Source organism: Taudactylus pleione, unplaced genomic scaffold (assembly GCF_031769625.1).
Source record: "Taudactylus pleione unplaced genomic scaffold, aTauple2 ptg001045l, whole genome shotgun sequence".
Classification (NCBI taxonomy): Eukaryota; Metazoa; Chordata; class Amphibia; order Anura; family Myobatrachidae; genus Taudactylus; species Taudactylus pleione.
In genome coordinates this window covers 325,235-348,143 of record NW_028285446.1, presented here as the reverse complement: position 1 = coordinate 348,143, position 22,909 = coordinate 325,235, and the positions used below count along the sequence as shown (strand labels likewise).

Sequence of the window (22,909 nt, the reverse complement as noted above, 5' to 3'; positions counted from 1 at the left end):
CTGTTCCCTCATGCTGTACTGTCCTCTCATGCTGTACTGTCCTCATGCTGTACTGCCCTCTCATTCTGTACTGTCCCTTCATTCTGTACTGTCCCCTGGTTCTGTATTGTCCTCTCATTCAGTACTGTTCCCTCATGCTGTACTGTCCTCTCATTCTGTACTGTATTGCCCCCCCATGCTGTACTGTACTGTTCCCTCATGCTGTACTGTCCTTGTGCTGTACTGTCCCCTCATGCTGTACTGTCCTCTCATGCTGTACTGTACTGTCCCCTCATTCTGTACTGTACTGTCCCCTCATGCTGTACTGTACTGTCCCCTCATTCTGTACTGTTCCCTCATGCTGTACTGTCCTCTCATGCTGTACTGTCCTCATGCTGTACTGCCCTCTCATTCTGTACTGTCCCTTCATTCTGTACTGTCCCCTGGTTCTGTATTGTCCTCTCATTCAGTACTGTTCCCTCATGCTGTACTGTCCTCTCATTCTGTACTGTATTGCCCCCCCATGCTGTACTGTACTGTTCCCTCATGCTGTACTGTCCTTGTGCTGTACTGTCCCCTCATGCTGTACTGTCCTCTCATGCTGTACTGTACTGTCCCCTCATTCTGTACTGTACTGTCCCCTCATGCTGTACTGTACTGTCCCCTCATTCTGTACTGTTCCCTCATGCTGTACTGTCCCCTCATGCTGTACTGTACTCTCATGCTGTACTGTCCTCTAATGCTGTACTGTCCCCTCATGCTGTACTGTCCCCTCATGCTGTACTGTCCTCTCATTCTGTACTGTTCCCTCATTCTGTACTGTTCCCTCATGTTGTACTGTCCTCTCATGTTGTACTGTCCCCTCATGCTGTACTGTCCCCTCATGCTGTACTGTCCCCTCATACTGTACTGTCCTCTCATTCTGTACTGTCCCCTCATTCTGTACTGTCCTCTCATGCTGTACTGTCCCCTCATACTGTACTGTCCCCTCATACTGTACTGTCCTCTCATGCTGTACTGTCCTCTCATGCTGTACTGTCCCCTCATGCTGTACTGTCCCCTCATGCTGTACTGTCCTCTCATGCTGTACTGTCCCCTCATACTGTACTGTCCCCTCATGCTGTACTGTCCCCTCATGCTGTACTGTCCCCTCATGCTGTACTGTCCTCTCATGCTGTACTGTCCCCTCATGTTGTACTGTCCACTCATGCTGTACTGTCCCCTCATGTTGTACTGTCCCCTCATGCTGTACTGTCCTCTCATACTGTACTGTCCCCTCATACTGTACTGTCCCCTCATGCTGTACTGTCCTCTCATGCTGTACTGTCCCCTCATGCTGTACTGTCCCCTCATACTGTACTGTCCCCTCATTCTGTACTGTCCTCTCATGCTGTACTGTCCCCTCATACTGTACTGTCCCCTCATACTGTACTGTCCTCTCATGCTGTACTGTCCTCTCATGCTGTACTGTCCCCTCATGCTGTACTGTCCCCTCATGCTGTACTGTCCTCTCATGCTGTACTGTCCCCTCATACTGTACTGTCCCCTCATGCTGTACTGTCCCCTCATACTGTACTGTCCTCTCATACTGTACTGTCCTCTCATGCTGTACTGTCCCCTCATGCTGTACTGTCCTCTCATGTTGTACTGTCCTCTCATGCTGTACTGTCCCCTCATGCTGTACTGTCCCCTCATACTGTACTGTCCCCTCATACTGTACTGTCCCCTCATGCTGTACTGTCCTCTCATGCTGTACTGTCCCCTCATGCTGTACTGTCCTCTCATGCTGTACTGTCCCCTCATGCTGTACTGTCCTCTCATGCTGTACTGTCCCCTCATGCTGTACTGTCCTCTCATGCTGTACTGTCCCCTCATGCTGTACTGTCCCCTCATGCTGTACTGTCGTAACATTCTTTGCTGTACTGTCCTCTCATGCTGTACTGTCCCCTCATGCTGTACTGTCCTCTCATGTTGTACTGTCCCCTCATGCTGTACTGTCCCCTCATGCTGTACTGTCGTAACATTCTTTGTTGTACTGTCCTCTCATGCTGTACTGTCCCCTCATGCTGTACTGTCCCCTCATGCTGTACTGTCCCCTCATACTGTACTGTCCCCTCATGCTGTACTGTCCCCTCATGCTGTACTGTCCCCTCATACTGTACGGTCCCCTCATGCTGTACTGTCCCCTCATGCTGTACTGTCCTCTTATACTGTACTGTCCCCTCATGCTGTACTGTCCCCTAATACTGTACTGTCCACTCATGCTGTACTGTCCCCTCATGCTGTACTGTCCTCTCATACTGTACTGTCCCCTCATGCTGTACTGTCCCCTCATGCTGTACTGTCCTCTCATACTGTACTGTCCCCTCATGCTGTACTGTCCTCATGCTGTACTGTCCTCTCATGCTGTACTGTCCCCTCATGCTGTACTGTCCCCTCATACTGTACGGTCCCCTCATGCTGTACTGTCCCCTCATACTGTACTGTCCCCTCATGCTGTACTGTCCCCTCATACTGTACTGTCCACTCATGCTGTACTGTCCCCTCATGCTGTACTGTCCTCTCATACTGTACTGTCCCCTCATGCTGTACTGTCCCCTCATGCTGTACTGTCCCCTCATACTGTACGGTCCCCTCATGCTGTACTGTCCCCTCATACTGTACTGTCCCCTCATGCTGTACTGTCCCCTCATACTGTACTGTCCCCTCATGCTGTACTGTCCCCTCATGCTGTACGGTCCCCTCATGCTGTACTGTCCCCTCATACTGTACTGTCCCCTCATGCTGTACTGTCCCCTCATACTGTACGGTCCCCTCATGCTGTACGGTCCCCTCATACTGTACTGTCCCCTCATGCTGTACTGTCCTCTCATGCTGTACTGTCCCCTCATGCTGTACTGACCCCTCATACTGTACTGTCCCCTCATGCTGTACTGTCCCCTCATGCTGTACTGTCCTCTCATACTGTACTGTCCCCTCATGCTGTACTGTCCCCTCATGCTGTGCTGTACTGTCCCCTCATGCTGTACTGTCCTCTCATACTGTACTGTCCCCTCATGCTATACTGTCCCCTCATGCTATACTGTCCTCTCATGCTGTACTGTCCCCTCATGCTGTACTGTCCCCTCATGCTGTACTGTCCTCTCATGCTGTACTGTCCCCTCATGCTGTACTGTCCTCTCATACTGTACTGTCCCCTCATGCTATACTGTCCCCTCATGCTGTACTGTCCTCTCATGCTGTACTGTCCCCTCATGCTGTACTGTCCCCTCATGCTGTACTGTCCTCTCATGCTGTACTGTCCTCTCATGCTGTACTGTCCCCTCATGCTGTACTGTCCTCTCATGCTGTACTGTCCCCTCATGCTATACTGTCCCCTCATGCTGTACTGTCCTCTCATGCTGTACTGTCCCCTCATGCTGTACTGTCCCCTCATGCTGTACTGTCCTCTCATGCTGTACTGTCCCCTCATGCTGTACTGTCCTCTCATACTGTACTGTCCCCTCATGCTATACTGTCCCCTCATGCTATACTGTCCCCTCATGCTGTACTGTCCCCTCATGCTGTACTGTCCCCTCATGCTGTACTGTCCTCTCATGCTGTACTGTCCCCTCATGCTGTACTGACCTCTCATGCTGTACTGTCCCCTCATGCTGTACTGTCCTCTCATGTTGTACTGTCCCCTCATGCTGTACTGTCCTCTCATGTTGTACTGTCCTCTCATACTGTACTGTCCCCTCATACTGTACTGTCCTCTCATGCTGTACTGTCCCCTCATGCTGTACTGTCCCCTCATACTGTACTGTCCCCTCATGCTATACTGTCCCCTCATGCTGTACTGTCCTCTCATGCTGTACTGTCCCCTCATGCTGTACTGTCCCCTCATGCTGTACTGTCCCCTCATACTGTACTGTCCTCTCATGCTATACTGTCCCCTCATGCTGTACTGTCCTCTCATACTGTACTGTCCCCTCATGCTATACTGTCCCCTCATGCTGTACTGTCCTCTCATGCTGTACTGTCCCCTCATGCTGTACTGACCTCTCATACTGTACTGTCCTCTCATGCTATACTGTCCTCTCATACTGTACTGTCCCCTCATGCTATACTGTCCTCTCATACTGTACTGTCCCCTCATGCTGTGCTGTACTGTCCCCTCATGCTGTACTGTCCTCTCATACTGTACTGTCCCCTCATGCTATACTGTCCCCTCATGCTATACTGTCCTCTCATGCTGTACTGTCCCCTCATGCTGTACTGTCCCCTCATGCTGTACTGTCCTCTCATGCTGTACTGTCCTCTCATACTGTACTGTCCCCTCATGCTGTACTGTCCTCTCATACTGTACTGTCCCCTCATGCTATACTGTCCCCTCATGCTGTACTGTCCTCTCATGCTGTACTGTCCCCTCATGCTGTACTGTCCCCTCATGCTGTACTGTCCTCTCATGCTGTACTGTCCTCTCATGCTGTACTGTCCCCTCATGCTGTACTGTCCTCTCATACTGTACTGTCCCCTCATGCTATACTGTCCCCTCATGCTGTACTGTCCTCTCATGCTGTACTGTCCCCTCATGCTGTACTGTCCCCTCATGCTGTACTGTCCTCTCATGCTGTACTGTCCCCTCATGCTGTACTGTCCTCTCATACTGTACTGTCCCCTCATGCTATACTGTCCCCTCATGCTGTACTGTCCCCTCATGCTGTACTGTCCCCTCATGCTGTACTGTCCCCTCATGCTGTACTGTCCTCTCATGCTGTACTGTCCCCTCATGCTGTACTGACCTCTCATGCTGTACTGTCCCCTCATGCTGTACTGTCCTCTCATGTTGTACTGTCCCCTCATGCTGTACTGTCCTCTCATGTTGTACTGTCCTCTCATACTGTACTGTCCCCTCATACTGTACTGTCCTCTCATGCTGTACTGTCCCCTCATGCTGTACTGTCCCCTCATACTGTACTGTCCCCTCATGCTATACTGTCCCCTCATGCTGTACTGTCCTCTCATGCTGTACTGTCCCCTCATGCTGTACTGTCCCCTCATGCTGTACTGTCCCCTCATACTGTACTGTCCTCTCATGCTATACTGTCCCCTCATGCTGTACTGTCCTCTCATACTGTACTGTCCCCTCATGCTATACTGTCCCCTCATGCTGTACTGTCCTCTCATGCTGTACTGTCCCCTCATGCTGTACTGACCTCTCATACTGTACTGTCCTCTCATGCTATACTGTCCTCTCATACTGTACTGTCCCCTCATGCTATACTGTCCTCTCATACTGTACTGTCCTCTCATGCTATACTGTCCTCTCATACTGTACTGTCCCCTCATACTGTACTGTCCCCTCATGCTGTACTGTCCCCTCATACTGTACTGTCCTCTCATGCTATACTGTCCTCTCATACTGTACTGTCCCCTCATGCTATACTGTCCTCTCATACTGTACTGTCCTCTCATGCTATACTGTCCTCTCATACTGTACTGTCCCCTCATGCTATACTGTCCCCTCATGCTGTACTGTCCTCTCATGCTGTACTGTCCCCTCATGCTGTACTGTCCCCTCATACTGTACTGTCCCCTCATGCTGTACTGTCCCCTCATGCTGTACTGTCCCCTCATGCTGTACTGTCCCCTCATACTGTACTGTCCACTCATGCTGTACTGTCCCCTCATGCTGTACTGTCCTCTCATACTGTACTGTCCCCTCATGCTGTACTGTCCCCTCATGCTGTACTGTCCCCTCATACTGTACGGTCCCCTCATGCTGTACTGTCCCCTCATACTGTACTGTCCCCTCATGCTGTACTGTCCCCTCATACTGTACTGTCCCCTCATGCTGTACTGTCCCCTCATGCTGTACGGTCCCCTCATGCTGTACTGTCCCCTCATACTGTACTGTCCCCTCATGCTGTACTGTCCCCTCATACTGTACGGTCCCCTCATGCTGTACGGTCCCCTCATACTGTACTGTCCCCTCATGCTGTACTGTCCTCTCATGCTGTACTGTCCCCTCATGCTGTACTGACCCCTCATACTGTACTGTCCCCTCATGCTGTACTGTCCCCTCATGCTGTACTGTCCTCTCATACTGTACTGTCCCCTCATGCTGTACTGTCCCCTCATGCTGTGCTGTACTGTCCCCTCATGCTGTACTGTCCTCTCATACTGTACTGTCCCCTCATGCTATACTGTCCCCTCATGCTATACTGTCCTCTCATGCTGTACTGTCCCCTCATGCTGTACTGTCCCCTCATGCTGTACTGTCCTCTCATGCTGTACTGTCCCCTCATGCTGTACTGTCCTCTCATACTGTACTGTCCCCTCATGCTATACTGTCCCCTCATGCTGTACTGTCCTCTCATGCTGTACTGTCCCCTCATGCTGTACTGTCCCCTCATGCTGTACTGTCCTCTCATGCTGTACTGTCCTCTCATGCTGTACTGTCCCCTCATGCTGTACTGTCCTCTCATGCTGTACTGTCCCCTCATGCTATACTGTCCCCTCATGCTGTACTGTCCTCTCATGCTGTACTGTCCCCTCATGCTGTACTGTCCCCTCATGCTGTACTGTCCTCTCATGCTGTACTGTCCCCTCATGCTGTACTGTCCTCTCATACTGTACTGTCCCCTCATGCTATACTGTCCCCTCATGCTATACTGTCCCCTCATGCTGTACTGTCCCCTCATGCTGTACTGTCCCCTCATGCTGTACTGTCCCCTCATGCTGTACTGTCCTCTCATGCTGTACTGTCCCCTCATGCTGTACTGACCTCTCATGCTGTACTGTCCCCTCATGCTGTACTGTCCTCTCATGTTGTACTGTCCCCTCATGCTGTACTGTCCTCTCATGTTGTACTGTCCTCTCATACTGTACTGTCCCCTCATACTGTACTGTCCTCTCATGCTGTACTGTCCCCTCATGCTGTACTGTCCCCTCATACTGTACTGTCCCCTCATGCTATACTGTCCCCTCATGCTGTACTGTCCTCTCATGCTGTACTGTCCCCTCATGCTGTACTGTCCCCTCATGCTGTACTGTCCCCTCATACTGTACTGTCCTCTCATGCTATACTGTCCCCTCATGCTGTACTGTCCTCTCATACTGTACTGTCCCCTCATGCTATACTGTCCCCTCATGCTGTACTGTCCTCTCATGCTGTACTGTCCCCTCATGCTGTACTGACCTCTCATACTGTACTGTCCTCTCATGCTATACTGTCCTCTCATACTGTACTGTCCCCTCATGCTATACTGTCCTCTCATACTGTACTGTCCCCTCATGCTGTGCTGTACTGTCCCCTCATGCTGTACTGTCCTCTCATACTGTACTGTCCCCTCATGCTATACTGTCCCCTCATGCTATACTGTCCTCTCATGCTGTACTGTCCCCTCATGCTGTACTGTCCCCTCATGCTGTACTGTCCTCTCATGCTGTACTGTCCTCTCATACTGTACTGTCCCCTCATGCTGTACTGTCCTCTCATACTGTACTGTCCCCTCATGCTATACTGTCCCCTCATGCTGTACTGTCCTCTCATGCTGTACTGTCCCCTCATGCTGTACTGTCCCCTCATGCTGTACTGTCCTCTCATGCTGTACTGTCCTCTCATGCTGTACTGTCCCCTCATGCTGTACTGTCCTCTCATACTGTACTGTCCCCTCATGCTATACTGTCCCCTCATGCTGTACTGTCCTCTCATGCTGTACTGTCCCCTCATGCTGTACTGTCCCCTCATGCTGTACTGTCCTCTCATGCTGTACTGTCCCCTCATGCTGTACTGTCCTCTCATACTGTACTGTCCCCTCATGCTGTACTGTCCCCTCATGCTGTACTGTCCCCTCATGCTGTACTGTCCCCTCATGCTGTACTGTCCTCTCATGCTGTACTGTCCCCTCATGCTGTACTGACCTCTCATGCTGTACTGTCCCCTCATGCTGTACTGTCCTCTCATGTTGTACTGTCCCCTCATGCTGTACTGTCCTCTCATGTTGTACTGTCCTCTCATACTGTACTGTCCCCTCATACTGTACTGTCCTCTCATGCTGTACTGTCCCCTCATGCTGTACTGTCCCCTCATACTGTACTGTCCCCTCATGCTATACTGTCCCCTCATGCTGTACTGTCCTCTCATGCTGTACTGTCCCCTCATGCTGTACTGTCCCCTCATGCTGTACTGTCCCCTCATACTGTACTGTCCTCTCATGCTATACTGTCCCCTCATGCTGTACTGTCCTCTCATACTGTACTGTCCCCTCATGCTATACTGTCCCCTCATGCTGTACTGTCCTCTCATGCTGTACTGTCCCCTCATGCTGTACTGACCTCTCATACTGTACTGTCCTCTCATGCTATACTGTCCTCTCATACTGTACTGTCCCCTCATGCTATACTGTCCTCTCATACTGTACTGTCCTCTCATGCTATACTGTCCTCTCATACTGTACTGTCCCCTCATACTGTACTGTCCCCTCATGCTGTACTGTCCCCTCATACTGTACTGTCCTCTCATGCTATACTGTCCTCTCATACTGTACTGTCCCCTCATGCTATACTGTCCTCTCATACTGTACTGTCCTCTCATGCTATACTGTCCTCTCATACTGTACTGTCCCCTCATGCTATACTGTCCCCTCATGCTGTACTGTCCTCTCATGCTGTACTGTCCCCTCATGCTGTACTGTCCCCTCATACTGTACTGTCCCCTCATGCTGTACTGTCCTCTCATGCTGTACTGTCCCCTCATGCTGTACTGTCCCCTCATGCTGTACTGTCCCCTCATGCTGTACTGTCCTCTCATGCTGTACTGTCCCCTCATACTGTACTGTCCCCTCATGCTGTACTGTCCCCTCATGCTGTACTGTCCCCTCATACTGTACTGTCCTCTCATGCTGTACTGTCCCCTCATGCTGTACTGACCTCTCATGCTGTACTGACCTCTCATGCTGTACTGTCCCCTCATGCTGTACTGTCCTCTCATGTTGTACTGTCCTCTCATACTGTACTGTCCCCTCATACTGTACTGTCCTCTCATGCTGTACTGTCCCCTCATGCTGTACTGTCCCCTCATGCTGTACTGTCCTCTCATGTTGTACTGTCCTCTCATACTGTACTGTCCCCTCATACTGTACTGTCCTCTCATGCTGTACTGTCCCCTCATGCTGTACTGTCCCCTCATACTGTACTGTCCCCTCATACTGTACTGTCCCCTCATGCTATACTGTCCCCTCATGCTGTACTGTCCCCTCATACTGTACTGTCCTCTCATGCTGTACTGTCCCCTCATGCTGTACTGTCCCCTCATACTGTACTGTCCCCTCATACTGTACTGTCCCCTCATGCTATACTGTCCCCTCATGCTGTACTGTCCTCTCATGCTGTACTGTCCCCTCATGCTGTACTGTCCTCTCATGCTGTACTGTCCCCTCATGCTGTACTGTCCTCTCATGCTGTACTGTCCCCTCATGCTGTACTGTCCCCTCATGCTGTACTGACCTCTCATGCTGTACTGTCCCCTCATGCTGTACTGTCCCCTCATGCTGTACTGTCCCCTCATGCTGTACTGTCCTCTCATGCTGTACTGTCCCCTCATGCTGTACTGTCCCCTCATGCTGTACTGTCCTCTCATGCTGTACTGTCCCCTCATGCTGTACTGTCCCCTCATACTGTACTGTCCTCTCATACTGTACTGTCCCCTCATGCTATACTGTCCCCTCATGCTGTACTGTCCTCTCATGCTGTACTGTCCTCTCATGCTGTACTGTCCCCTCATGCTGTACTGTCCCCTCATGCTGTACTGACCTCTCATGCTGTACTGTCCTCTCATGCTGTACTGTCCCCTCATGCTGTACTGTCCTCTCATGCTGTACTGTCCCCTCATACTGTACTGTCCCCTCATGCTGTACTGTCCTCTCATGCTGTACTGTCCCCTCATGCTGTACTGTCCCCTCATGCTGTACTGTCCTCTCATGCTGTACTGTCCCCTCATGCTGTACTGTCCCCTCATGCTGTACTGTCCTCTCATACTGTACTGTCCCCTCATGCTGTACTGTCCCCTCATGCTGTACTGTCCTCTCATGCTGTACTGTCCTCTCATGCTGTACTGTCCCCTCATGCTGTACTGTCCCCTCATGCTGTACTGTCCCCTCATACTGTACTGTCCTCTCATACTGTACTGTCCCCTCATGCTATACTGTCCCCTCATGCTATACTGTCCCCTCATGCTGTACTGTCCTCTCATGCTGTACTGTCCTCTCATGCTATACTGTCCCCTCATACTGTACTGTCCTCTCATGCTGTACTGTCCCCTCATGCTGTACTGTCCCCTCATGCTGTACTGACCTCTCATGCTGTACTGTCCTCTCATGCTGTACTGTCCCCTCATGCTGTACTGTCCTCTCATGCTGTACTGTCCCCTCATACTGTACTGTCCCCTCATGCTGTACTGTCCTCTCATGCTGTACTGTCCCCTCATGCTGTACTGTCCCCTCATGCTGTACTGTCCCCTCATGCTGTACTGTCCCCTCATGCTGTACTGTCCTCTCATACTGTACTGTCCCCTCATGCTGTACTGTCCCCTCATGCTGTACTGTCCTCTCATACTGTACTGTCCCCTCATGCTGTACTGTCCCCTCATGCTGTACTGTCCTCTCATGCTGTACTGTCCCCTCATGCTGTACTGTCCCCTCATGCTGTACTGTCCCCTCATACTGTACTGTCCCCTCATGCTGTACTGTCCCCTCATGCTGTACTGTCCTCTCATGCTGTACTGTCCCCTCATGCTGTACTGTCCTCTCATACTGTACTGTCCCCTCATGCTGTACTGTCCCCTCATGCTGTACTGTCCTCTCATGCTGTACTGTCCCCTCATACTGTACTGTCCCCTCATACTGTACTGTCCCCTCATGCTATACTGTCCCCTCATGCTGTACTGTCCCCTCATGCTGTACTGTCCTCTCATGCTGTACTGTCCCCTCATGCTGTACTGTCCTCTCATGCTGTACTGTCCCCTCATGCTATACTGTCCTCTCATGCTGTACTGTCCCCTCATGCTATACTGTCCCCTCATGCTGTACTGTCGTAACATTCTTTGCTGTACAAATGAACTGTTCTGTCCTCTCAATCTTTCCTTATATTATGTATTGTGATTCCTATTATGTTATATTGTAGCTCCAGCTTTTTACTGACTCCGCAAAGTGTCTGTCTGGCACAGTAGTATCCTCTCTCCCGATTTGTGGCTCTGTCCAGTGCACTCCCTATTTGTTTTAATGGCAGTAATGCATCTGTAATGCTTGTGATGTGTTCCAGTTCAGACATTTGCATGTTATATGAAGAACGGTATAACTTTTACAGATATGAAACCTGCTGTAGGGTTCATTACACAGTAATCAGTCTGGAATACTGTACATAAAAGTGAAGTTTAGTTTAGGTCCTGTAAAGTGCAGCATTTATTCCATGTTGTAGTGCAATGTTGTGTTTGTGCGTTGGCTTCCTCTCATACCTGTATAAATGCATGCGTCCCCAATATGTAACACCATAGCAAACAATAACTGTAGGGATGATTCATTATCAACCACTGAAGGGTTAATATGATGTATATTTATCACTAATTATAAGAAATATTAAATTTTTTATTCCTTTCCCCCCCAGATGTGAGCTGTCTCGGATACGATTTTATTGAATGTCTAAGGACTCTGCAGCAAGCGCCCAGCCATGTCACAGATGTTACACATAGAGATACCTAACTTTGGGAACACCGTCTTGGGCTGCCTGAATGAGCAAAGGCTCCTGGGACTGTACTGCGATGTCTCCATAGTGGTGAAAGGTCAATCATTCAAGGCACACCGCGCGGTCCTGGCGGCGAGCAGCCTGTACTTTAGAGACTTATTCAGCGGGAACAGTAAAAGCGCGTTTGAATTGCCGGCCACTGTCCCTCCGGCATGTTTTCAGCAAATACTCTCATTTTGCTACACTGGAAAGCTGACCATGGCGGCGAGCGAGCAGCTGGTGGTGATGTACACGGCAGGGTTCCTTCAAATCCAGCACATTGTTGAGCGAGGTACAGACTTGATGTTCAAGGTGAGCTCGCCCCATTGTGACTCTCAGACTACTATGATCGAAGAGACCAGTTCGGAGCCACAGAGTCCCTGCAACCAGACGCAGGCTTCCGCAGCGCCCTACGTCATGTCCCCTTCTATGCCCATCCCACTGTTAACACGAGTGAAAAATGAAAGTCTGGAGGTTCAGCCCATCGCTCTGCCCAACCTGCCAGGCAAGAGGTCGGTGGAGACCCAGAACAGAGACAATGCTGGTGGTCCCGTTTCTGTAGTTGCTCCACCAAAGCTTCCCCGAGTCTCTTACTACGGCATGTCTAGCTTAGCTGCGCTGTTCCCCAACATGCAACAAGTGCCGTATTCCCAAGGAGAGCGCACAAGCCCCGGCGCAAGCAGTATTCCAACCACTGACAGCCCCACGTCCTACCACAACGAAGAAGACGAGGAGGATGATGAGGCCTATGACACCATGGTGGAAGACCACTACGGACAGATGTACATCAAATCCACCGGCGGCTACACAGGTACCCAATTTTCCTTCCCTGTGGTCTGTCCTTGGTTCCTTGTTGTTATGTCCATCATTCGCCTGCTCCACAGTGTGGTCATTACATATGGACTCATGATTGTGTTAAGGGCACCCTCAACCTTAATGGATTTACAGAGGTTGTGTACAACCCACCCTTATTCCATTCTGCCCAATCATGTGGAAAATCGGACCCCTCTGCCAACTTCAGCAACATGAAATGAGTAATGACAGACTGGTCCCTCATGCTCTGATATAGATTATTATTATTATTATTATTATTATCCTTTATTTATATGGCGCCACAAGGGTTCCGTAGCGCCTTACAAAGTACATAAACAAATGAGCACACAAGAAAACAGTTATTAACAAACAATGCAGGACAAATACACGATTTATACACTGCTGTATAACACTTAAATAAGCAGCATGGAGTCAGCAACCAAGGGTTAGGTGCTGCTGTAAATGAAAGTAGGAGTAAGTGAAGGAGAAGCACGTGAGGGAAGAGGGCCCTGCTCGTGAGAGCTTACTTTCTAAAGGGGAGGGGGCAGACAAACAGGGGTGACACAGATGGGTTGGATTGTGAGGAAAGAACACAGAGTAGTGGGTTAGGATGAGAGCTGGAAAGCTTTGAGGAAGAAAGGGCCCTTGAGAGCCCATTTGAAGATTAGGAGCCAAGAAACAAAGTTAACATGGAATTTTGAGTTAAGGCCAGGGGGACAAGGAAAGTCAGCTACTCGAGGAAGTTGGAAAGGGCAACTGATATGAGCATTGAATGCAGATAATGAAGTGGAGAGTTTAGAATGTAAGAGTTGGTGGGAGTGACCAGATGATAGAAGTACCCCAACACCAACACTGTGGCAACCTCCAGGCCAGGGAGTGTGAAAGAATGTGAGGCCCTCAAAGGAGATAGCTGCAGGAGAAGTGGTGTCAGATGGGTAAGTTCAGGATTTGGTGATGGCTAGGAAATTGAAGGAGTTGAATATGAAGCCGTAATGGACAGGGGCCAGTTGATTACAGACAGGACTGACTTTCCAGAGGAGACTGGAGAGAGGGACAGAGTTGGGAGGAGAGAGAAGGAGATTGTTAGGGTTGCTGTAGCGTGGGGTTGAGATTGATTTAGAGCAGGGGGGTAAGGAGAATGTGAGTATGTGGTGGGCTTCTGAGTGAGGAAGGGTGACAGCAGGTGGTGGGCAAGGTGGAGGTTTAGTGTGATGTGGGTTGAGAAGAAGAGTTGTAACTTGGAGAAAAGGGAGGTTGCAGGGCTTAGGAGTAACGGGAAATGTGGTGAAGAGTACTAGATGGGATGAATGGAGATAGAGGAGAGGAAGGAGGGAGATTAGAAAGTGGAGGAGACTATGAAGGGAGAAAAGAAATGGGAACTGGTGGTAGAGGAAAGTATTATGTAGCTTCTGAGTGAGGGGGGAGCAGAAGAAAAGAGACATTGCGTAGATGAGGGATTAGGGGGGGAGAAAGCAGCAGTAGTAGTAGTGATGATGATAATGAGATACAGGAATAGTACAGTTAAAATGTCTAAAAATCAGATAAAAGGAAGAACAGTGTTAGATGTAAAGGCACAACTACAATAGCATATAATAAACAAAATGAGGTTAGAGCTGTTAAAGTTGCAGGACTTTAAAATAAGGATAAAGCATTCTTATAGATGAGAAGGTGTTAAACAATGGCAGATACTACAGTGGTGTAGAGATAAACGGAAAGTGGTACAGGAATAATATAAACAGTGTAGGGTCAAAAAACATACATTCAAAAATTAAAATGCAGCAATCCAACTGGTAGTTGCTTGCAATGTTGAAGTAGGGTGTTGGCAAAAGGTGTATTGAGGTTATAATGAAAGCTGGTGGCTGAGTTGCAGGGTATCCAGACGCTCAGGAGAGCCTTTTCAATTGTTTTCAAGTTTTAAAGAGTTCTTTTTTAAATGTTGTCTTCCTGTCTTCTTCCTGTTTAACTCCTGTCTAACTCTTTAAATTTTGCTGTGCATATAATACCACTTAGAAAAAAACACTTTGAAATAAAAACATATGCAGCCTTATAACAGGTCTGCAACCTGTACTCTACTAAATAGATCCTCCAGGATGCCAACCACTTACTAATGTGTGAGCCCCGTCCTCACATAGTGGCCATAGCTCGTTGCCATGTCCCCTCCTAGATCTCCTCTCTGGGATCTCGCATGATGTGAAAAGGAGAATGGAGGCAGCAGGAAGCCACAGACTGAGAGTTATATACTGGGAGGAGCAGGGTCCCCAGCAGCACAGAGTATATCAGGAGATGAGTGATGTGTCAGTGAGGACAGGGCTGCATGTGACAGGGGCAGTGACATGATGTGAGGAGGGGAATGGAGGCAGCAGGAAGTCACAGACTGAGAGTTATATAGTGGGAGGAGCAGGGTCCCCAGCAGCACAGAGTATATCAGGAGATGAGGGATGTGTTAGTAAGGACAGGGCTGCATGTGACAGGGGCAGTGACATGATGTGAGGAGAGGAATGGAGGCAGCAGGAAGTCACAGGCTGAGAGTTATATATTGGGAGGAGCAGGGTCCCCAGCAGCACAGAGTATATCAGGAGATGAGTGATGTGTTAGTGAGGACAGGACTGCATGTGACAGGGGCAGTGACATGATGTGAGGAGGGGAATGGGGGCAGCAGGAAGTCACAGACTGAGAGTTATATAGTGAGGGGAGCAGGATCCCCAGCGGCTCAGAGTATATGAGGAGATGTGAGGCTGCTGTCACACTGATACATCCAGAATGTGTATGTGGTGTCAGAGATATGCTGTGTCTTGGTATAAGGGCCGTATCTGGCACCTATTTTGGGAAAGTGTCTGAGTGATGGGGCCTATATTCACCTAATATGATTCTGCTTAGATTGCAGGTGTAAATACTTATATATACAGTATATGTGCTGCAAACAGAAAGGGGCTGATGTAGAGGTGACCGTTCACCTGTTAGTGCAGCGGACCCTGTGTGTTTTCGCATTGCGCATGCCCTGGAATCACGCATACACAAGTAGAAGTGACGCAGAGCCATACGCATGGTAAGCACATCTACACTTATGGCTGGGGGGGTTACTGGGCTGTAATGGAGCGCTGTCCTGTGCATGGTTGCGCAGTTATGTAAATGCGCCTGTTTACAACTTATTTGCAGCAAGTACAAGCTGGCACATGTTTCCCCGATGGTAATGTTGGGTACCAAACTAAGCGTACGGAGAGGTAGCGATGTGTATGACTTTGCATATTGGCGAATAAACGCATTTATTTGCGTGCACGCAATGCCGGAGCGATTACATGTGTTTGGTGTTCTACTCAGCAGCAGCCACAATTTATGGACGTTGCCTCTTACAGTTCCTCCTTCCCCCCATATATCTTGTCTGCCCCTGTATGGCAAGTTCTGAGCCTTGTTCTTAGAAAACTTTCACCTGGTAACCCTGAAATGTTCATCATACTTTTTGTTTATTGGCCAAAGCAACCAATCAGCTTCTACCTGTCAGTTATCTCCAGTCAGCTTCTACCTGTCAGTTATCTCCAATCAGCTTCTACCTGTCAGTTATCTCCAATCAGCTTCTACCTGTCAGTTATCTCCAATCAGCTTCTACCTGTCAGTTATCTCCAATCAGCTTCTACCTGTCAGTTATCTCCAATCTGCTTCTACCTGTCAGTTCTCTCCAATCAGCTTGTGTCAGTTATATCCAATCTGCTTCTACCTGTCAGTTATCTCCAATCAGCTTCTACCTGTCAGTTATCTCCAATCAGCTTCTACCTGTCAGTTATCTCCAATCAGCTTCTACTTGTCAGTTATCTCCAATCAGCTTCTACCTGTCATTTATCTCCAATCAGCTTCTACCTGTCAGTTATCTCCAATCAGCTTCTACCTGTCATTTATCTCCAATCAGCTTCTACCTGTCAGTTATCTCCAATCAGCTTCTACCTGTCAGTTATCTCCAATCTGCTTCTACCTGTCAGTTCTCTCCAATCAGCTTGTGTCAGTTATCTCCAATCTGCTTCTACCTGTCAGTTATCTCCAATCAGCTTCTACCTGTCAGTTATCTCCAATCTGCTTCTACCTGTCAGTTATCTCCAATCAGCTTCTACCTGTCAGTTATCTCCAATCAGCTTCTACCTGTCAGTTATCTCCAATCAGCTTCTACCTGTCAGTTATCTCCAATCAGCTTCTACCTGTCAGTTATCTCCAATCAGCTTCTACCTGTCATTTATCTCCAATCAGCTTCTACCTGTCATTTATCTCCAATCAGCTTCTACTTGTCAGTTATCTCTAATCAGCTTCTACCTGTCAGTTATCTCCAATCAGCTTGTGTCAGTTATCTCCAATCAGCTTCTACCTGTCAGTTATCTCCAATCAGCTTCTACCTGTCACTTATCTCCAATCAGCTTGTGTCAGTTATCTCCAATCAGCTTCTACCTGTCAGTTATCTCCAATCAGCTTCTACCTGTCAGTTATCTCCAATCAGCTTCTACCTGTCAGTTATCTCCAATCAGCTTCTACCTGTCAGTTATCTCCAATCAGCTTGTGTCAGTTATCTCCAATCAGCTTCTACCTGTCAGTTATCTCCAATCAGCTTCTACCTGTCAGTTATCTCCAATCAGCTTCTACCTGTCAGTTATCTCCAATCAGCTTCTACCTGTCAGTTATCTCTAATCAGCTTCTACTTGTCAGTTATCTCCAATCAGCTTCTACCTGTCATTTATCTCCAATCAGCTTCTACTTGTCAGTTATCTCCAATCAGCTTCTACCTGTCATTTATCTCCAATCAGCTTCTACCTGTCAGTTATCTCCAATCAGCTTCTACCTGTCAGTTATCTCCAATCTGCTTCTACCTGTCAGTTCTCTCCAATCAGCTTGTGTCAGTTATCTCCAATCTGCTTCTACCTGTCAGTTATCTCCAATCAGCTTCTACCTGTCAGTTATCTCCAATCAGCTTCTACCTGTCAGTTATCTCCAATCAGCTTCTACCTGTCAGTTATCTCCAATCAGCTTCTACCTGTCAGTTATCTCCAGTCAGCTTCTACCTGTCAGTTATCTCCAATCAGCTTCTACCTGTCAGTTATCTCCAATCAGCTTCTACCTGTCATTTATCTCCAATCAGCTTCTACCTGTCATTTATCTCCAATCAGCTTCTACCTGTCAGTTATCTCCAATCAGCTTGTGTCAGTTATCTCCAATCAGCTTCTACCTGTCAGTTATCTCCAATCAGCTTGTGTCAGTTATCTCCAATCAGCTTCTACCTGTCAGTTATCTCCAATCAGCTTCTACCTGTCACTTATCTCCAATCAGCTTGTGTCAGTTATCTCCAATCAGCTTCTACCTGTCAGTTATCTCCAATCAGCTTCTACCTGTCAGTTATCTCCAATCAGCTTCTACCTGTCAGTTATCTCCAATCAGCTTGTGTCAGTTATCTCCAATCAGCTTCTACCTGTCAGTTATCTCCAATCAGCTTCTACCTGTCAGTTATCTCCAATCAGCTTCTACCTGTCAGTTATCTCCAATCAGCTTGTGTCAGTTATCTCTAATTAGCTTCTACCTGTCAGTTATCTCCAATCAGCTTCTACCTGTCAGTTATCTCCAATCAGCTTCTACCTGTCAGTTATCTCCAATCAGCTTCTACCTGTCAGTTATCTCCAATCAGCTTCTACCTGTCAGTTATCTCCAATCAGCTTGTGTCAGTTATCTCTAATCAGCTTCTACCTGTCAGTTATCTCCAATCAGCTTCTACCTGTCAGTTATCTCCAATCAGCTTCTACCTGTCAGTTATCTCCAATCAGCTTCTACTTGTCAGTTATCTCCAATCAGCTTGTGTCAGTTATCTCCAATCAGCTTCTACCTGTCAGTTATCTCCAATCAGCTTCTACCTGTCAGTTATCTCCAATCAGCTTCTACCTGTCAGTTATCTCCAGTCAGCTTCTACCTGTCAGTTATCTCCAATCAGCTTGTGTCAGTTATCTCCAATCAGCTTCTACCTGTCAGTTATCTCCAATCAGCTTCTACCTGTCAGTTAACTCCAATCAGCTTCTACCTGTCAGTTAACTCCAATCAGCTTCTACCTGTAAGTTATCTCCAATCAGCTTCTACCTGTCAGTTATCTCCAATCAGCTTCTACCTGTCAGTTATCTCCAATCAGCTTGTACCTGTCAGTTATCTCCAATCAGCTTCTAATGGTGGGTACACACCTAAGCGATATATCTGCAGATGATGGTCATTCATACACACTGAACAACCATCAACTGCATGCTGCAGCGGGTCCCGGCGGCTAGGGGGCGGGTCGGGGGCGTGTGTGTACGGGCGGTCTGCAGATATATCTGTCCATGGGCTGTACAGCGCAGCCAACGCCGTTCACAAACATATCGCCGGTACACACTGGCCGACGGGCAGCAGATATATTGTCCGACCAATTGATCGGACAATATATCTGTCAGTGTGTACCCAGCATAATTGTCCGTTATCTATCACAGTCTGTGAAATGACAGAAGCTGATTGGTTGCTTTCTCCACTTTATCTCGATGCTGGACTCGATACATCCCCTAAGTATTAGAGCAGAAATTCAGTCATTGTAATATTATTATGATAATCGTATGTATAATATATAATAATAATCCCCCCACTAGCTGTACTGTCCTGGATTTCCGTCGCTTGGGAGAAGCCTCGGTAGCCGCCATTTCTCCTGCTGCTATTGGGTAGAAAGTTGGCGTCCTCTAATGCTTATGGCAGTATCCACGTTCCACGGTCTGCTCTATGTTGTAGTTCGGCTGCCGAGTTTGAGTATCCATGCCACTGGTTAAGATGTTCCTGTTGTCGGCAAAGTGGAGGCAGCCACCTGTGAGCTGAATCAATATTCATGAGTGTGCAGCCAAGTAATCATCTAAATGTGTATGCCATCAATGAGGCACGAGGCTCTTTGCCTCTTAGTGATGTCACCTGTTCCTACTGAATGATTGGCCGTATAGTGGTTTAATCCACAAAAAGTTTAAGTAACATTTACACTTAACAAATGATCCTGAAAGTCAAATCTATAAATTGGGTCTAAACCCTCAAATTTGTTGACTGGGGCGGCCATAACGCCCTCTCTGACAGTATATTTATCCTTCCCTTATACTATTATCTAGTCCTCAGGTCCCCAAACAGGGCATGTTTTCCAGGTCTCCTCACATAATTACTAGTGAAATAATTAGCTGGACCTGTGGTTCTTTTAAAATGTGTCAGTGAGTAATGAATACACCTGTGCACCTGCTGGGTGACCTGCAAAACGTGAACTGTGTGGGGTCGTGAGGACCGAGTTTGAGAACCACTGATCTAGTCCACAGGTTCTTAAACGCGGTCCTCAGGACCCCAAACAGTGCATGTTTTCCAGGTCTCCTCACAGAATCAATGAAATTATTAGCTTCACATGTGGATTTTTTAAAATGTGTCAGTGAGTAATGAATACACCTGTGCTCCTGCTGGGTGACCTGGGAAATGTGTCAGTGAGTAATGAATACACCTGTGCTCCTGCTGGGTGACCTGGGAAATGTGTCAGTGAGTAATGAATACACCTGTGCACCTGCAGGGTGACCTGGGAAATGTGTCAGTGAGTAATGAATACACCTGTGCTCCTGCTGGGTGACCTGGGAAATGTGTCAGTGAGTAATGAATACACCTGTGCACCTGCTGGGTGACCTGGGAAATGTGTCAGTGAGTAATGAGTACACCTGTGCTCCTGCTGGGTGACCTGGGAAATGTGTCAGTGAGTAATGACTACACCTGTGCACCTGCTGTGTGACCTGGGAAATGTGTCAGTGAGTAATGAATACACCTGTGCTCCTGCTGTGTGACCTGGGAAATGTATCAGTGAGTAATGATTACACCTGTGCACCTGCTGGGTGACCTGGGAAATGTGTCGGTGAGTAATGATTACACCTGTGCACCTGCTGGGTGACCTGGGAAATGTGTCGGTGAGTAATGATTACACCTGTGCACCTGCTGGGTGACCTGGGAAATGTGTCAGTGAGTAATGCCTACACCTGTGCACCTGCTGGGTGACCTGGGAAATGTATCAGTGAGTAATGAGTACACCTGTGCTCCTGCTGGGTGACCCGCAAAACGTGACCTGTGTGTTGTCCTAAGGACCGAGTTTGAGAACCTCTGATCTAGTCCGTACTCCCTGTCCCCGGGTTCTCTGGCCCTGCTGATCAGTACTATGAGCAGTAACGCAGCAATGTGTATACGCCATGTACTGCAATGGTCTCCTGCTTTGCACTTTCTGTACTGTGTGAGGCGCTGCGGAAACCTTGTGGCGTCATATAAATAAAGGATAACAATTATAATAATACTGATATGGCAGCAAGTAGTTGGTCTCAGTGATATCACTATCCACAGAATAGCTGCTGTCACTCTTCCTAGTTCAAGCCTGGCCAACCTGTGGCTCTTCATCTGTTGTGAAACTACAAGTTCCAGCATGCCCTGCCACTGTTTTAGCTTTTCCTAATAGCAAAACTGTGTCAGGGCATGCTGGGACTTGTAGTTTCAGGAGAGCCAGAGGTTGGCCAGGTCTGGCCTAGCTGATGGGTGCACAGGGTTATTGCAGAGCGTGCTCCTCTCCCAGTCCCCTGACACTTTGCGCACTGGTTAGACGCTATGTGCGATTCGCAGGACTTTTCTTCCTTCCTATGAGTTAGTCGGATGTCCTCACATATGTAAGTGTCAGGGGAACGTTACACAACCTGCACACGCTGCACAATCTGGCCAAACAAAAGATGACAATAATACATACATTGCCGTTTTCAGTCGTCATCTATCGCATAAGAACCAGTGGCGTGCATTATGTCATGTGACTGAGGCGTCGCCCTAAGCTCTGGTATTGGTCTTCCTGTCAGACATGTAATGGCCGCCTTGTGTACCGTCTGCTGCCACCATATTGTCTGGGTAAGTCACTATATCATGAACACTCGGGATAGTGAAATGCGTTTTTGGGAGGAGTATATATATATATATATATGTGCTGTGTCCTTTCCAGGCAATGGTCTGTCATGAGGGTGTGAGTGTGCACATCTGTCCCCGGTGCAGCTGGTTGTGGTTTTATTAATTAGCAAAGTAACTTATTACACGTTGTCATTATGGGGTATTGTGTTTAGAATTTTGAGGACAAAAATGAATTTATTCCATTTTGGAATAAGGCTGTAACATAACAAAATGTGGAAATAGTGAAGCGTTGTGAATACTTTCCGGATGCACTGTATATATAATAAGAGCAGATGCTGAGAATTACATCCAGCACACACAGTGATAGAAGTGGTACTGTGCTCAAGTCCATATATAAGAGCGGATGCTGAGAATTACATCCAGCACACACAATGATAGAAGTGGTACTGTGCTCACGTCCATATATAAGAGCGGATGCTGAGAATTACATCCAGCACACACAGTGATAGAAGTGGTACTGTGCTCAAGTCCATATATAAGAGCGGATGCTGAGAATTACATCCAGCACACACAATGATAGAAGTGGTACTGTGCTCACGTCCATATATAAGAGCGGATGCTGAGAATTACATCCAGCACACACAGTGATAGAAGTGGTACTGTGCTCATGTCCATATATAAGAGCGGATGCTGAGAATTACATCCAGCACACACAATGATAGAAGTGGTACTGTGCTCAAGTCCATATATAAGAGCGGATGCTGAGAATTACATCCAGCACACACAATGATAGAAGTGGTACTGTGCTCACGTCCATATATAAGAGCGGATGCTGAGAATTACATCCAGCACACACAGTGATAGAAGTGGTACTGTGCTCATGTCCATATATAAGAGCAGATGCTGAGAATTACATCCAGCACACACAATGATAGAAGTGGTACTGTGCTCACGTCCATATATAAGAGCGGATGCTGAGAATTACATCCAGCACACACAATGATAGAAGTGGTACTGTGCTCACGTCCATATATAAGAGCAGATGCTGAGAATTACATCCAGCACACACAATGATAGAAGTGGTACTGTGCTCACGTCCATATATAAGAGCACATGCTGAGAATTACATCCAGCACACACAGTGATAGAAGTGGTACTGTGCTCATGTCCATATATAAGAGCAGATGCTGAGAATTACATCCAGCACACACAGTGATAGAAGTGGTACTGTGCTCACGTCCATATATAAGAGCGGATGCTGAGAATTACATCCAGCACACACAGTGATAGAAGTGGTACTGTGCTCACGTCCATATATAAGAGCGGATGCTGAGAATTACATCCAGCACACACAATGATAGAAGTGGTACTGTGCTCACGTCCATATATAAGAGCGGATGCTGAGAATTACATCCAGCACACACAATGATAGAAG

At 48.1% G+C, this 22,909-nt stretch overlaps 1 protein-coding gene across 1 annotated transcript in view; it reads left to right on the top strand.

Annotated features, from left to right (window-relative positions):
- NACC2 (NACC family member 2) overlaps positions 1-22,909 on the top strand; it is a 72,231-nt gene that overhangs the window by 5,492 nt on the left and 43,830 nt on the right. The window contains exon 2 of the mRNA XM_088461425.1: positions 11,626-12,553. Coding sequence (XP_088317551.1) covers positions 11,689-12,553 — 865 coding nt within the window. The 5' untranslated portion in view covers positions 11,626-11,688. The remainder of the gene's footprint in view (positions 1-11,625; positions 12,554-22,909) is intronic.